Raw genomic sequence first — 16,284 nt, forward strand, 5'->3', positions numbered from 1 at the left:
GGGCGGCGGCGGCGACAGGAGGCGGCTATAGGCTGAGGACGAACCGCCGCCGCCATGCGCGGTCCCGCCGTGCTGCTGGCGCTGGGCGCTGCCTTGGGCCTGGCCCGACGCCTCCTGCAGCGGCTCCGCCGGGCCCTGCCCGTGAGTACCGCGGCGGGGCCTGCGGGCGGTGCGCCAACGTGTCGCTGCTTGACGAGCCGCCCTGTGGGGCCGAGGGAGGCGTCGTGTCGGCGGTGCGAGGGGGAACCGGGCTGCTGAGAGCAGGAGCCGGGCATCTGCGGGAGCTCCGCGGCTGTTTGCAGCCGAGACCGCGGCGTTCGGCGGGTGCTGAGTGCACGAATCTTCATACGGCCTTTGAAATTAGGAAATGAATGTAATGGAGAAAAAAGCCCCATGAATAGAATAATTGCACAACCGGCCTCATTTAGTGTGTGTTCAGAAGTCTAGGGTTGTGTGGGGTGCTCTCAGTGGGAGCTAACTCTGCTCCTGGTTGTGCTGCAGGAGGAATCCCCAGCTCCTGCCCTTGATGCAGCCAGGATACAGCTCGTACTTCACTGCCCTCCCACGCTTCCTACACCCTTGGCACTTCCCATCGCCATCCTCTGCCTTCTGTGGCACAAGGAACCCCTGGCCATGGTGGTACTGAGTAGAGGTGGCACCGTGGCCTCCAGAGACCCAAGGAGTAGTTCAGTGTCCCCATCATGAAGGTGATGGATGGCGCATGACTTGGCCTTCAGCCTTTGCCTTTGGAGGCCTTCCAGGTGTGATGACTTGTGACTGGCTCCTTGTGCTTTAACATGCCTATACGACTTTGCCCTGTGAATGTTTATTCTACTGAAGCAGTGGCAGTGCCTGTGCATCGTAACCAGGCAATCCATGGTAGCCAGAACTGTGAGAAAGTTAATAATTCAGAGATTCCTGTAGCAAAGGAATCTTGTGTCTGCTGGCTGTTCTGCAGGCAGTGATTTCTGCATGTTAGGAAGACATCTTTAGAATATACCTTTAGTTCCTTTTCCTGGGATTGAAAGCCCCAAGTTCATCAATAAGGAACAAGGAAAGTATACAAAGTAACTGCTTGTTCTTATCTTCAAATTAACATACCTGATAACAAGGAAATGATCAGGCAGGTCATCTGAGGCAACAGGAAGCAGAAAATAACATGGCACAAAGTAGTAAAGGAAAATGTCAGGGCAAGGATGGTGGGCTCTGAAACTATGGGAAGGCTGGGGCTGACAAAGTAGCCTTGCTTAACTTTTACTGCAATAAATGGGTGTACTTGGATAAATCACCTATGTTGGTAAAAGCTTCTACTGTTTAACAAAGCACTCGTGTCCCAGTAGGAAAAGCTTATGGAGTGTGTGTGCCTCTGAGTATAACAGCAAATAATTAACAATCACAGGAGCCTTCAGTAATGTAAATTGTTACTCACCTTTCTGGTCACTGTAGGGAGCTGGGAGGTGTTTTCCTCATCCTTGTTTTTTTACATACATTTGGTGGTTGGTTTGTTGTTTTGTTTTTGTTTGTTTGTTTTTAACCAGAGGAAACAAAAAAGCTGCAGTGAGTTAAACTTGATGGAGATAGGAACACAGCTCAGCCATTTATAGAGGGGTTGTCCTTTATTTCATGCACCTGGGCTGCCCTTACCAAACTGACTGATGAGGCAGCTGCTTCTGGCTGAGGGCTGCACTTCTTTTGACCATGGTGGTCTTTGGATCAGAGCTCTTTATGCACTATAGTTCTTAATCCTTTAGCTGTCCTTAAAGCTTCAGTAGAACTAGCCTGTAGCTGGGTGTGTTTTTGTCCTACTGTAGGAATGGGTATTTATGTGGGTGTTGATATAATAAATGCAGGAGAAACTTTTCATCAGCTCTCGCTTCCACTTCTTGATTGTCCTTTGAAATTTGTGGATGTGTGAAATTTGAAAGTTGTGGATGGGAGAGGGCGTTGCTCATTTGCCTGTTGCTGTTTGCTTAGGCTCATTTAAGTACGTGCAGTAACTGATCACTATCACCCTGCAATTATCTGCAATTATCCCTTATTGCCATTTCACTATCACATGTCAGCAGATCAGAGCAGTGGGGGCTGCCTGATTTCTGTCTGAAACAGTGGTTAAGCAAGACGGTGCAATTCCTACACAGCTAGTATAAAATACAAATATTCGTATGCCAGATGCCATTAATATGGCAGTGGGAAATATTAGTTGTGGGTGCCTCCACAGAGATGGAAATGACCTCACTTCCTTACTGCATTCTCCAGGCATTTATTGCCATGTCACGTTATCATCTGACAGATAGGGTTTCAGTTTGGAGCAGTCTGGAGCTCTGCATGTGGATGGCTGCTTGTTGGGATACATGTTAAGAGTTCACTGCTTCACAGTAGTGCCAAAGAAAGGCTTTCAAGCAAAGAAAGGGGATGAATGTGCAATGTTTTGGTACAGAATTCTATTAGGGATTTTGAGTTCTGTTTTCAGAACTATCACAGGCCTGTTATGTCAAAGCAGATGTAGTATCAAATCTTCTTTCTCAATTTATCTGTCTGTCAAAAGATGATAATGTAGGAGAGAACTGTGGGATTTGATAAATGGTTCCTGTTAAGAGTTCAGTGCTTCAAAAGGAAGCCCTAAGCTGTAGTCACACTCCAGTGTGCTGAAATACAGCATGGAAAGTACTGCATAGAGTGGGAGTAAGAAGGGTGCAGACAATAGTCACTGCAGTTAAAAGAGCTGCTGTATTGATTGGACAGGTGACATACTGTTATTGGAACTTCTATGTAGTTCTTTCTTATGGGCCTATGAGCTGATAGATCACTAATTTAATTTAAAATACCTCTGTACAGTTTTGGCCGCTGATAGCTGCAGTTTGAGCTGCTATCAGTTTTGGTAGCTGCAGTTTGAGCTATGGTGTCAAGATAACACAAGTTGTTACAGACCAGTGATAAAATAAACTCAGGATTTCATGGTAGTTGGGAGCTGGTTATGCTTCTACACAGGACTCTTGTGTTCTCCTTTATGCTGGTTGCCCCAGCAGGAGCTCCATACAGTCATTGGGTCTAGATTGCTGTGAGACAGGTTAGAGGTTATTGTGACTTGTATCTGTGCCCACCACTGTGCACAGGGGCAGAGAGCTGAGCTGCAGAGAATTATAGCTGGGTTTTGTTGCATTTAGGTTATTGCTGCTTTCAGAGTGATACTTGTCCAGAATTGTGCACCAAATCTGAGATGGTTATCTGAGCTCCCTCTGGTCTGGAGGGAGATTATCCCAGTTCTTCTGGAAACACACTGAGGTGAGCTATAGGGCCTACCTTTCCTTCTCTGTGGATTTCACAAGGACATTTGACTGCTAACTTGAATGGCCATCTTTCACATAGTTCTGATCAGGTGAGCTCAGTCCCACAGAGCCCATGTATCAGCCATACAGCCTCTTAGTTGCTAGCTTTACCTTCATGACACTGACTGCAGGTCTGCAAGCTGCTCTTTTGCTGTGTAGCTCAATGCTGTGGGTAGCTGCATGACTGCAGTGTCTGATGATGATAACGTATTGTCTTTCCCCATACAGGCTGAAGGGAAAGCAGTGCTCATAACAGGCTGTGACAAAGGTTTTGGACATGCCTTGGCAAAACAACTTCATGCAAAGGGATTTACTGTTTTTGCTGGATGCTTGCTAGCGGTGAGTAATAATATTGAGCAGAATTTTTCTGGGACTGGAGGAAGATTTTTCTCGAGTAACAGCCTTTTTATTTGCAGCTTCCATTTGCCCTAATCCAAAACCTGTGGGAGGTAAGGTGGGGACGGATCTTTATGTATCTTGTGTTGCTTCATCCGCCTGTTGAATCTTGTTGGTCCTGTAATTCTGAGCTCTTTAGGGCAGGGACTGTCTGTCAGCTGCATGTCTGTACAGTAGCTTGTACAGTAGCTTGCACAATAGCTTGCAAGGTTTGAGGTTGCTGCTGGATTGCAGCAAAATTTGCAATAAACCTGATGGTTCAAAATTACTATGGCATTGTGCTTTCCTGTCTTCTCAGGTATCTCTGTTGCTATTTTTCATTCTATCACTTTCCTCTAAGGACATTTTACTCAAACTTCTCTCCAAGCCACCTTGGTTGGGTTTATCTCCAGGTGCTTCTGCAGCTTCTCTGGAAGCTGTCTGCTTTTTGGATAAACAAAAAATTCAACAAACTGTACCGTTCTGATACCTGTAGGTCTCACCTTCTGTCATTTGTACTTGATAGGTAGCATCAATTGTAAGAGATCAGTTTAGGCACACTGAATCAGAAGAGGCTGCAGCACTGCCCGTCCAGTCCTGCTCTTGCAGGCAATCATGTTGTGTAATCCCCTATAAACTGGGCATGGTCTGCTTCCATCTGAAGTTTTATCCTTTTTTTTCTCTTTAGACTATCGAAACTTATGTGGTTTCCAGCATGAATTGGTCAAAATCAGTTCATGCTCACTTGTTTGTCTAATTTGATTTATCTCTTCTCCAGATCCCATCCCTGTGATGTAATAATAATGCGCTCAAGGCTTCTCTCAACACTGTTTTTCTAGTCTAAGCAAAGTTGCCCATATAACTTCTCTTAAGCATCCTCTGTTGCCTTAAACACTCCCATCTAAATGAATGTCAGGCTTTCCTATTGTCTATTTCACACTCTAGTTTTTGTTCTGTTCTTTGACTTCAGTCTTGGTGGCCATCCGTGTTGTGCTGTTTCTCTGTACCTCTGATTTTTGTCATACACACTCCTGTGTTACGGATTAAAGTCACTGATGAAAAATAGTGGATGAGATTTGTCATTTGGGAACTCCAGTGGTGACTCTTAACAGAGAGTATTTTCATTCCAGTATTGTCAATTGCCATCTCTCTTAATGACTGCTTTACATCCTCATTTCAGTCTCTCACTTTTTAGACGTTTTGTTTTCTTTTGGTGCACTTCTAATCAGCACAAACACTGGAGAGTTAGAGAAGAAAACTGACTTAAGCCAAGGTAAGAGGTAAGTAAATCAAGTGTAGTAAGTAAATTTGGTTGGCAGTATAACCATCATCACTTCTAGCACTAACAGGTGACATTAAATAGATAGTGGAATTCTTTGTTTTTGCTCTTACTACTTCTCAGTGGAACAGATGCTACTTGACTACGTCTGCTCTAGTCCATGTGCTCAGAGTGATGACCACAGGATAATGAAAATTATGAAGGGCAAGAACAATAGAAAAGCATTGTGGCCATCCCTGTCTGTGTGATTTCAGCGGAGGTTACGTTCTTCCTCCAGACCAGCAGGGAAAGTTATTATCAGCTGACATATTGTGTAACTTGAGAGCAAACAAGTCCTCTTGGAAAGGTGATGTTGTTTGGAAATTTCCACGCAGAGGCTCTGTGAATCCTTCAGTAATGATGTCATTTGCTACTTTGGGATGTCTGTCTTTGTAGTGGTAGCAAGTCAGGCACTCACTTTATACAAGAGCAGGTGTAAGGAGCAGAAAATAGGTGACATGAGAATTGGCAGTGTACAAGTAACTGCTTATGGCAAATGCATAGCAACTCACCCTGTCATCAAAGAACACCCGAGCTGCTGTAGGTTCACTGCAGGGTCAGAGCAGGTATGGGAACAATTGGCACAAAGTAGATGGCAGCCTATTAGCTCACTCATAGTTGTTCTACCATTGCTTACGTCCTTTCATGCTGAGACCTGAAGGTTCCCTGATGTACTACCAGAAAGCTCTTGTATTAAATAGAAGACAGCATACCATGAAGTGCATTGGAAGCTATACATGAGCAGAAAGTAAAAAAATAAAGGCATTTCAAGAATACAGCAGGCAGGTTGGGGTAGAACTGTCAAGAATCAAGTGTAGAAGGAGTTCTGTTTAACAAAGACAACTCCACAGGGAATATTTTCCTTAATACATAAGAATTAAACAACAACAACAAAAATGAAATCAATTAAAAATAACTGAAAAAATAGGAAGTACTGAAATAATTAGTCTTATCTTTGATTTTACTGAAAAAAATGATTTGTTTTCAGATGTGTATGGCCAGCTGTTTTCATGAGGAGATAAGGGTTTTTGTTCTGCAAGATGGGAAAAGGGAAAAATAAGGAGTGTTTATGTCAGTGTGTATTGAAATTCACCAGGCCTAATTGAATGGAATAGAGTAGTTCAGATGGAAAGGACCTTCCGAGATCATCTGGTCCAGCTGCCTGGTTGCTTCAGCCTTAACCAGAAGTTAACACATTATTGAGACCTTTTGAACACTGACAGGTCTGGGGCATCAGTTACCTCCTAGGGAGCCTGTTCCAGTGTTTGACCACCCTCACGGGGGAATTAAGCTTTTCTTAATGTAGTGAATGTTCCAAAAGAGCATTGAGGGGGTGAGCCAAAGTGTTTTCTACATGGGTGATATTTTCAGGAACTCTTGAAGGCGAGGGCATTTCCAGGAGGTTGAAAAAGGGCAGATGCTGTAGTTGTCTCTCAAAAGGTGGCGGACCTCTGGGGTTATCAACCAAGCAGCTTACTTACCTTCTGCACACGAGATGAAGCTGCAACACACAGAGCTGTCAATTTGATGATCTAGGCGTTTATAGTGTCGTGTGTCATGTACGAGTTCACTGGGAACACGTTGTGCCATGTCAGCCTAATCTCATTCTGGCTAAGCAGCAGCGTGTTTAAAGAAGAAGGAATAAGTGCACCTCAAATAAGGCTTTTGATGCAGTCCCTTGTAGTCTGATGATCAAACTTACGCTCTAAGCCTGTGACTGCTGTTAAGCCCCAGTGAAATTTTCTTGGAAGTGCCCTGGAACAGAGTTCACATAGAGGAAAAAATAAATATGAGAGTAGTGCCAAGCGGGGAGGATTGCATGTCCCTGTGGGAGCAGTATTCAAAACGGTGCCAACAAATCAGTTGCGATCTGAAAACAAATAGCTGGAATCTGGTAATGACAAATACAAGCTTTTTTTTCCTGAGGAAATGTGGAGAAGGAATGAGTGGGTAGGCAGCAGCGAGGGAACTGAAGGTGACAGGAGAATGCAAGCCCCATGAGTCAGCCCATGTCCTGCTGTGTTTGAGTTGCTGTGTGGTGTGGGTCGGTCTGAGGCACGTGCACATGAGAAGGAGCACAGTGATGAGGTGTGGGAGGGTTGCCAGTGGGACAGGTGGCACCTCAGAGATGGTGCTCAGCACTGGGCTTGTTGCTTTTTGATTCCCAGTCAAATCACTGCAAGCACCCAAACCAGGGCCAGTGCTGCCAATGGGACCAAGATGTTGCCCCCGCCCCCTCCCCTTCTGGTGGCAGCCTGGATAGGATTGCTTGCAGGGATAGAGGAACCAGCCAATGTGTGAAAGAAGAACAAATGCCAGGTTCAAAACCAGTCTTCAAAAAACTAGGAGGAACCACGGGAGCGTATGAACTGTACAGTGTGCTCACTGTCCCTGAGGTGCCTTGAACTATTGGTTTTATAGCTAAATAGTGCCTGGAATGGTGGCTTCTTGCTGAAATCAGTCTTCCAAGATAGCTGTGTTTTGTTAACAGCGATTAACTTCTAGCTGGGAAGGTAACTTTGTAGATGGGATTGCATTGGCACAGGGGAAAATTTCTTTCAATGTGAATAATATGACTTATATTGGATTTTTAAGTTGCTGATCTGCAAGTTTTTCCTCAAAAAACAACCAACCAACCAAAGAGTGGAATGATTTCTTTATGTCATGAAGGTTATGAACGATAAAAAAAAGCAAACAAACAAAGAAAAACAACACAGGAAAAGGGAAAGGTGTGTTCTGTGCTCTGTGATTACAGCTGTAGTTAAGTGTTTGCAGTGAGATACAGTAAACCTCTTCAGAAGCAGAATTAACTCTGCTTTATTCACAGTTCGGTATCTGAAAGTCACTTTGTGTAATTCAGAGCTGAGATGCAAGAGCATCTTCCAGAAATACAGAGAGACATCGCACAACCTTCACTCATTTCAAAGGGAATTTAGTATTTTGATGACTGTGTTATTAAGTACTTTTAATGTCACTTCTAGAGATTCTTTTTATGTGTGGATAAGAGTCACAGTGCATTGGAAAACTTAAAGTCTTTCTTTTTGTGATACTTTGAAATAGGTCAGTTGTGACGTGATCTGCAGCCATAGGGACAGAAGCAGATTCCTACTATTGCTGTAAATCTGGAGTAATTATATGCTCATATTAACAGGGGTACCCTGTTTTTCTCAATGCCCAGATGGAATTTCAGCTCTTTTCCTTCATAACATGACACTGTTCACTGAACTGAAGGTGCAGGCAGGGTGGTTTATGCTGTGTTCATTGAATAGGTAGCTTGAGATGCATGTAGGAAAACAAGTTGTTACGGTTTTACATTAGCTTTGCTGTGGAGGCAGCGTGTTGCTCTCCTTGTTTGCCCTTGTGCTGTGGGTGGGTGTTGGTATCAAGTACTAAAGGAAGAGTGGCAGCCAGGCATGTGACTCACCTATTCATAACTTCTTCCTCCCTATCAAGGCAGATCCTGTAATTCAGGGAGTAGTTTGGCGAACTGAATCTTGAGCCGGCTGAGGAACTGCACGGCTAATCAGTGCTCTGTTCAGTTTCATTTTTGTATGGTGTCTAAACATGGCTATCTATCCTGTCTGGAAGCAACCAGGTAAAATTTGAAGTGTGAACCACATTTAGGTTTGGTATACACAAAAAACCAACCCCAAAAGAAACCAACAAATAGTAATAGAATGTTAAGCTGTTAAGAAGCTAAGGGCTCATAAAACTATCTTCATTATTCCAAGTGAATTGTACATTGCTTTTCTTAAACGTATCCATATTAAAAATGAAGTCTTGAGAAGGTGAGAAATGCCTGGTGGAAAAGACAAAAGAAAGGAGAAGGAGAGAAAGGAAGCCATCATATTATTGGTAGAGTGAAGAGCCTTGTTCTTGTTTCTTTGGACAGAACTTCCTCCTTTCATGCTCCAGCCACACAAGACAAAATTAAAGACATCTTCACTGTTCATGCTTTCCTGTGCATCCTGTTCTGCTGCATATTTAGAGCAAAATATTACTATTATATAGGTTAGAGGCTTTCTGCTGTATCCTGTAGCATCAAACTGTTTGCTGGTAGGGATGCCAGAGGTGACCCTACTGTTTTGCTTTCTGATAGTTCCATCCCATTAGATGCTAAGTAGTATTTTAGAATTAAATGAGTAAGGTGTCTAATTAGCCTTTTGCTTTTAAGCCTAGAAAAACTTCCTCTGATTTGTATATATATGTTTGCTGTGTTACCTATGGAGCATGGGGACTGGGGCAGCAGAGAGCCACCTGAGGCCATTCTGAGCTGACACAGTATTTGATATTGTTACAGTTGTGGAACCCTTCAGGTGAGGAGCAAACACAAACATTTTTAACCATTCAGAGCAGTGGGTCACTAATGTAGATGTAAGGGCTGTGCTGGAGGGAACAGATTACAGCCATGGGTTGCACAGCGGGTTGTGTGTCTTTGTGCCTGTTTCTGTACCAGGTTTACACCTCTGCATGCAGTTTTTCAATAGGTGGCATTTTCTGTTCCTGTGAATGTGCCTGCAGCCTTAGCAAGGCATCTTTCTTTTCTGTTGAGAAGGATAAGAATGGAGACGGAGCCAGAGAGCTGAAGGACATGAAGTCAGATCGCATGAAAGTGCTACAGATGAATGTGTGCAGCGACCAGGAGGTGGCTCAGGCTGTGGATTATGTGAAGATGACCCTGAAAGACCCAGAAGAAGGTGTGTGGGGACCTTTGTTTTTCTGGGCCAGATGCTACTTTGGTGCACTCTCAGAATCCTTCCTATGGCCAGGTTGTTCCAGTGCTGCAATGCCAAAACATGATTTACAAGCTTGGAGGCCTGGTGGTCAGGTAGCGTTGTATTTAGGTCAGTGGGAATTCCCATGTGGCCAGGACATCTGTGCCAGAACAAGAGCCCAAGACTGGCTGAGATGGTAAGGCTCTAACCCTACATCCCATAAAAAGTGATGAGTGGCAGCAAGTCCCTAATAACTGATTTCTCTGAGAGACCAAAATGACATAGGATAGCAAGACCTTGATTCCCTTCTTCTGTTACAGCTCCACAGATGTTTCTGTAGCAATCCTGCTTGAGGAGAGGCCTCAACCCCTGGCTGCTTATTGCTATGTTGGTACAACCTGATTGTGTAATCAAGTGCTGAGCTGGTCCATAAAACTCACCTGGCCTCAAATCTAGATTGTTTTCCAGCTGTACCAGTACAGGCTTTCAGTTTGCCACAGTGTGAGACAGAATTCAGGATGGGCTCAGCACAGACCACCTTGATCTGCAAGCAGCTTCAAGTGTGAGTCCAGGTAGGGGCCTTAGGAGCATGCAAAAGAAGATAATTCTTTCTTTATGTTTCTTCTTTCTTGGGAGTGTGTGGAGCTGGGAAGGCAGGAAAGGAACAGCCCACGAGAGCGTAGACAGCTCAAGATACAGATGACAGGATACTCCATGTCTACCCTTGCACAGGGCTTGAATGGAGCAGAGGTACTGGGGAAAGGGTGACTGATTGCATTGCTGCTGCAGCACAGCTTGGCTCCTGTATTGGGCTTCAGACGGCTTCTGTGAGTGGTTTGGCAATGGGATATGAGCTTACAGCCAGAGCCTGTGTGATACCTCACCTCTTCCCACATGATGAGGCTGTGAGGTTTTCTTGCCCTTTCTGGGTTTCCGTGCAGCCTCTGCATGAATAACAAGCTGGGCAGCAGCTACAGTGTCTGGCTGAGGGTGGACTGAAGCTTCACATCTGTCTCCAGCATTAATGGATTGTGTGTCTGGATGGTGATTGCTCCTGAGGCTTGGATGAGGCTACCGTGAGCCTGTCCTAATTCATATAAATGCATAAAGCAAGTAAATAACAGCTCTAATCTTCTTGCAAATTATGTAGCACACCCTTCCACCTAAAACAAGCATATGAAACTGAGTTACATACAAGCTCTGTTCCCACACATGCTCTGCATGATTTTTCTTCCTACGCAATCATCCAGCCCTCGTCACACATTTCACAGCTTCTCAAGCTTTCCCTGAAGAGCCCAGCAACAGCAGTGGTGGCACAGTGCCATTTCCCACTGTGAGTTAACTTGTAAGGGGGCAGCTCTGCTGCTTCTATAAATGCAGCAGCGTTCACAAAATCCTGTGTGCAGAATGAACAGTGAAAGCTTGTGCCCTTGATCAGCGAGTTGGACCGGTTCCTCCTGCTCTTAAGAGCCTTACCTTGTAGTTGGTTGCTGCAGCACAGAGTGCAAAGCAGTAAAGACCTCTTTTTAGGAGGCATGTGACTGAGGTTTGGAGCTTGCTTATAAATAGTGCTCAGTAACATAATGGAATAGTCTGCATTCAGACTGAGGTGCTTTGCACACCAAGTGTGGCCCTGAAGGTAACACAGAACAGTTCTTGTGTTAGACTTCTCTATCTCTATCCACTGTGTACATAAGGCTAAACTCATTCTGATGTTGGGAGTGCCACTGTTTGTCTTCGGTGTTATGTAGTTCCCACTGTATTATTGACATTAAAGAAGTAATAGCGATAAGGCTGTGCTCTATAAACACACCACTGTCCTGCAAACGGCCTTGTGACCATTTAAGTATTAGCTCTTTGTTCTGTTTGTAACATGGCCTGACTGGGACAGACTGTGAGGGAATGTGTGGTTATCACTGGTAGGACATGACTCCCTCTGTTCCCCTCTACATGGGGTAGCCAGAAGTTTTCAGGTGAAGTGAACTCAGCTGGGAGCAGGACAAGGGAGGGCTACCACAGCCATCATGAAAGCCAGCCTGGCAGGAGCAGGTTGGGCTTCTAAAGTGATCCAGGAGAATACATTCTGTTCACATTTATTGGGTGAATGGGGGAATGTTACAACTTGCTTAGACTATGTGTAGTAAAATATGCGGTTACTGTCATCCTGCAAACAAACCTAGGCTGGAAGACTTTCATACATGAGAGCAGAGGAGGTGTGGAACAGGCTGGGCAAACAGCCCAAACTTTTTTCAGAGGTTGATAAGTTTTTGTGTCAGGGTGGCATGGCACGGGTACTTGTGATAGCAGTGTCTGAGATCCCTGTACGCAGATATTATTTCCTACTCCTGTGTGTGTTCTTAATACTAGGAAGAGAGTCAGAAAGCAGAAAGGCTCACCAATTCAAGCTTGCTACTTACACAAAAAATGAGAACAGCAGGACATCTAATTAGGACAATTCTTATCTTGTTCCAGCTCTTCTGTTTGTTCTTACTGCAGTTTATGGCTGCATAGTCCTGTGCTTCAGCAATTTCACAAAGCGTGGACTCCGTCCTAAAGTATTTGCCATGGGGACTCCCACAGTAATGACTTCAAAGGGTCAAATGCTCAGTGACCTGCTAAGTCTTGGACATGTAAGGAGCTGAGTGCAGGAGCTTGTGGTAAGTGCAGTCTATTTAATCTTGATGGGACTGCATGCACAATAGAAGTTCAGTTTTTAGTTCCAGTAGTTTAAGGGTTGGTTGTAAATTTGCCATGTCCTGCATTAGTTAGGATTGAGGGAGTCCAAATATCTGGACTGAAGTACAGGAGCTGGTAACTGTACCACAATCTTGCAGGTCAGTACTGCACGCTCTCCCAATTAGTGCATCACAGCCTGGAGTAGTGAAGTAGATGTAGAAATCTAAGATGTTGTTTTTCTTCTGTTTTATTGTTTGCTTAATTGAGGGAAAGTCCAGCCCTCTTAAGAATGAAGGATGGCATCATAAAGTCCATGAGAGAAGACAAACCTGGGACCTACAAGAGGCATAAAAGAGGGCCAGCCGGGTCTAACCATACAGAGACAAAGTAGAGCCTCCGGCCTTAGAGGAGACATTCAGGATTGCTATTCTTGTGGACCCCCCTCCCTATCCCAGAAGCTCCAAAGAAGCCCTACAGGCTTTATATCTGGTATCTTTAAGGTCTTTTTTCTCTTTGTTTGGTTTTTATCTACAACCTTTTTCTATGAAAGTGTCCAGTTCTTTGTCAAGGTGCTGGGTTACTGTGAACAGAGCTGCTTCTCTGTGACATTTTTCCTTGCTCCATTCTTTAACTTGTTGTTGTTGTTGGCAGGTCTGTGGGGCCTGGTGAACAATGCTGGCGTCTCAACTTTCGGAGAGGTGGAATTTACAAGTTTAGACAACTACAAGGAGGTGACAGATATCAACCTGTGGGGCACCGTGAGGGTGACAAAGGCTTTTCTGCCCCTCATTCGCAGAGCTAAAGGTAAGGTATATGCTGGGTATTGTGGCAAGGTTCATGGATATTTTGCCATGCAGCAAAGAAACATAGCTAAAATGTATGAACCAGGCTGCTTCAAAGGACGCCAAGGAGGATGTCTGTGGCATGCAGGTAAAATAGACAGCATCGTTTGATGCCTTATGTTCCAGACAGGGGGTCTATCTAAGCACTACACAGCAGGTGTGGTCTTAGACATTCCAGGAGATCAAAGATCTCCAAGCATTGCTGGCAGATAGGACAGGAGAACTTGGACCACCTTTAGAAAAAGTGTCTATGGCCATAAGAAAGATACTTCTGGCTTCCAAAGTTACAATTAGTGCTTAAGTTTGGACAGCTGAATCTTTCCCTTCATGTTACTCAGCTCACAGATGACTGCAAAGGGGTTGTCATGGAATAAATGAGTCCATAACAGCCATTTTAGATAGTATGTGTGAAGGTGGTTACCATCAAAATTCTATTTTATGGAGGGGGGAAGATACCTATGAGCAAAGCTCTGAAGAATTTCTTTATTTAGTGTGTGTGGGAGGATGCTGGTACAGCTATGTGTTCTGTGAGGACAGAAAGAGGCTATATTGAGCAGATTGCTCAGATACCATTTCCAGAAGGTACCCACTAAACAAGCTCCATCTTACTACAAAATGCCACTTATCAATCAGGTCAGTAAGTGGTTCTCACAGTCTCTCCGAACTTGGGTCAGTCATTTCTCATTGCTTTTTTCCCCTCCAGGCCGTGTAGTGAATATCACAAGCATGTTAGGACGGATGGTGAGTCCATCTCGCTCCTGCTACTGCATTTCCAAGTATGGGGTGGCAGCCTTCTCCGACTGCCTCCGACAGGAGATGTATCGCTGGGGGGTCAAAGTCATCCTCATTGAGCCCAGTAATTTTGTGGCAGCGACCGGTATCCTGACAGAGGACAGCATCGACAAGCAGGCTGAGGTGCTGTGGAGTGGAGCCAGCAGCACCGTGCAGGAGGACTATGGGAGGGAGTATTTCACTCGGCACGTAGCCCTGATGAAGTCCTTTGTTAACAGTGGCCTGAAGGACATGTCTCTTGTCGTGAATGACATCACCAACGCGCTCATCTCCGCACACCCGAACAACCGCTACAATCCCATGGAGACCTACTGGTGGATGAGACTGCAAGTCATGACTCATCTGCCCACTGCCATTGCTGACTGGCTTTACATTCCTGGAGCCACACTGTGAAAGGCCATCCTTCAAGCATCCTTCCAGTGCTTGTTTGTACACACAGTTTAGAGCTGACTTAGTTCTAATCACTGGTGCATCTCCTCTTTATAGATTTTATGTGCCTTCAGTTTGGTTGGGTTATGGCTTCACATTTTGTGTTGAGGGATACTGAGAAAAGTTATGTCTTTTTCCTAACTTGGTCTTTCCTCTGCTGCCCTGATTAAAGTTGAAAGGTGTTTTGCTTTTAACTGTGGAGAAGGCAGAGGAAGGTTAACATAACAGGTCAAATATGTGGCTAGTGTAACTAGGTCAGCTGAGTTCCCCTAGTGATAAATTGGACTAATTGCTGGGCTCCTGGTTTTCCTTACAAGGATAGGCTGGTAATAGCAGAGTGAAGCTGTTGCTATGAGATGTCTCAAAGGGAAAAAGCTAAAATGGGAAACAAAAGCAGTTTTCCATTTGATTAAAAATGGGTCAGTCACAGCCTTGTTTTGTTTTCACAGTACTGGTTGGAAGCTCAGCTGCTCCATAACTGTTTGCTCTTTCTATGAAAACAGCCGCACTGCCTCTAAACAGCCTCATTACCTAAGTGCAAAGAAGGGCTCTTCCCTCCCAGCACTGTGAACAGGAGCTGCTGGAGCCAGAAGACAGGAGACAGACTGAGCAGGGAAAAGCCCTGTAATAACTCCTGCTGTGTGAGCTGCCCCTCAGCCGGTGGTCCTTCCACCCACTGCCGATGAGCTTTATGAGACAGGATTGAATCTGATGTAGCAAAGAAATTTGGCTTCTTTAACTGCAGTATCAGGTACCAGTTTTAAAAAGGCACCGTGTGGTCAGTTTGGCCTGACTATGAGCTCTGGAAGGATGTTTCAAGTGATGCATTTCTTTTGAATCAATACTGCACAATGAAATTTCCACGTCACACATGATTGTCTCCTCAGAACTTAATGACAACTGATATGAGCTACTTCTGCAAAATCCCCCTGAGGGGTGTCTCCTGTTGGCCACATCCAGAGCATTCAGTCATTTTTCCAAGTGCTGAGGCTGCCAAACCTCACACCTTCTGTCCTCTTTCCAAGTGGTGACCACCAGCAAAGCAGCTAGTGGGGATCTGCCCTCTCATTCTAGGGTGTTAGCCTCTCATTCTGCTAAATTTTGTTCTGTGTTGTCTTATGTGAGGTTAAATGAACGTAAGAGCTTGTAATTTGCTCTCACCTCATCTATCTCAGGTAGCTGTGACTTTGAAGCTGTGCCATAAACTTTTATATGCTGCTGTTTGTAACTGCTTGGAGACTGGATGCAGCTGTGAAAGCTGTGATGGCTAAGGAGGGAGCTGGCTTCCTTTGGGTGTGCTGTGGAGGTAGCTTGTATTACAGATAATTTCTGAAAATGCTGTCCATGCAGTTCTTTTTCTATTTCAGACCATAATCACGTGGAGACTGTCTGGGATCCAGCACCCGGAATGATCCCACAGTCCTACTGAACTGCAGCTTGTTCAGGCAGTGTTGAAATCACTTCTGCCCCTTGCACTGTGAAATGTGAGTAATGTTAAGTAGCACTAATTTGCACAGAGGAAAATAAACTGTGAGATTTGTAAAGCACATGCCTGTGTCTCCAGCTCTCATTTCTCCAATGTTTCTTTCCCCCTCTGAACATCTCAGTGCCCTGAGCAGTTTTGTGTTGGTTGATTATACCCGTTATTGCTTGGGTTTACTTGGAGAAATGGGAAGTGAGATGTTTGAGCTGCTATTTGAGTTGATGGCTTCAGTTACCAGCTCTTCTGTGCGAGGTGGCTTTGTACTAAGGCAGTGACAGTATTGAGATCCTTCCTCCAGCAGCTCTTGGCCTGGACTGCTGGAAGGAAT

General features: G+C 44.8%; 1 protein-coding gene across 1 annotated transcript; it reads left to right on the forward strand.

The window, feature by feature from the left end:
- Positions 1-32: 32 nt before the first annotated feature.
- LOC107318190 (D-beta-hydroxybutyrate dehydrogenase, mitochondrial-like) lies at positions 33-16,022 on the forward strand. Its single transcript, XM_015871717.2, has 5 exons — positions 33-141; positions 3,555-3,665; positions 9,575-9,716; positions 13,062-13,214; positions 13,956-16,022. Exons 1-5 carry the CDS (start codon positions 55-57, stop codon positions 14,435-14,437), a joined length of 975 nt encoding a protein of 324 aa, XP_015727203.1. The 5' UTR covers positions 33-54; the 3' UTR covers positions 14,438-16,022.
- Positions 16,023-16,284: the final 262 nt, after the last annotated feature.

Source organism: Coturnix japonica, chromosome 9 (genome assembly GCF_001577835.2).
Source record: "Coturnix japonica isolate 7356 chromosome 9, Coturnix japonica 2.1, whole genome shotgun sequence".
In the NCBI taxonomy this organism is placed as follows: domain Eukaryota; kingdom Metazoa; phylum Chordata; class Aves; order Galliformes; family Phasianidae; genus Coturnix; species Coturnix japonica.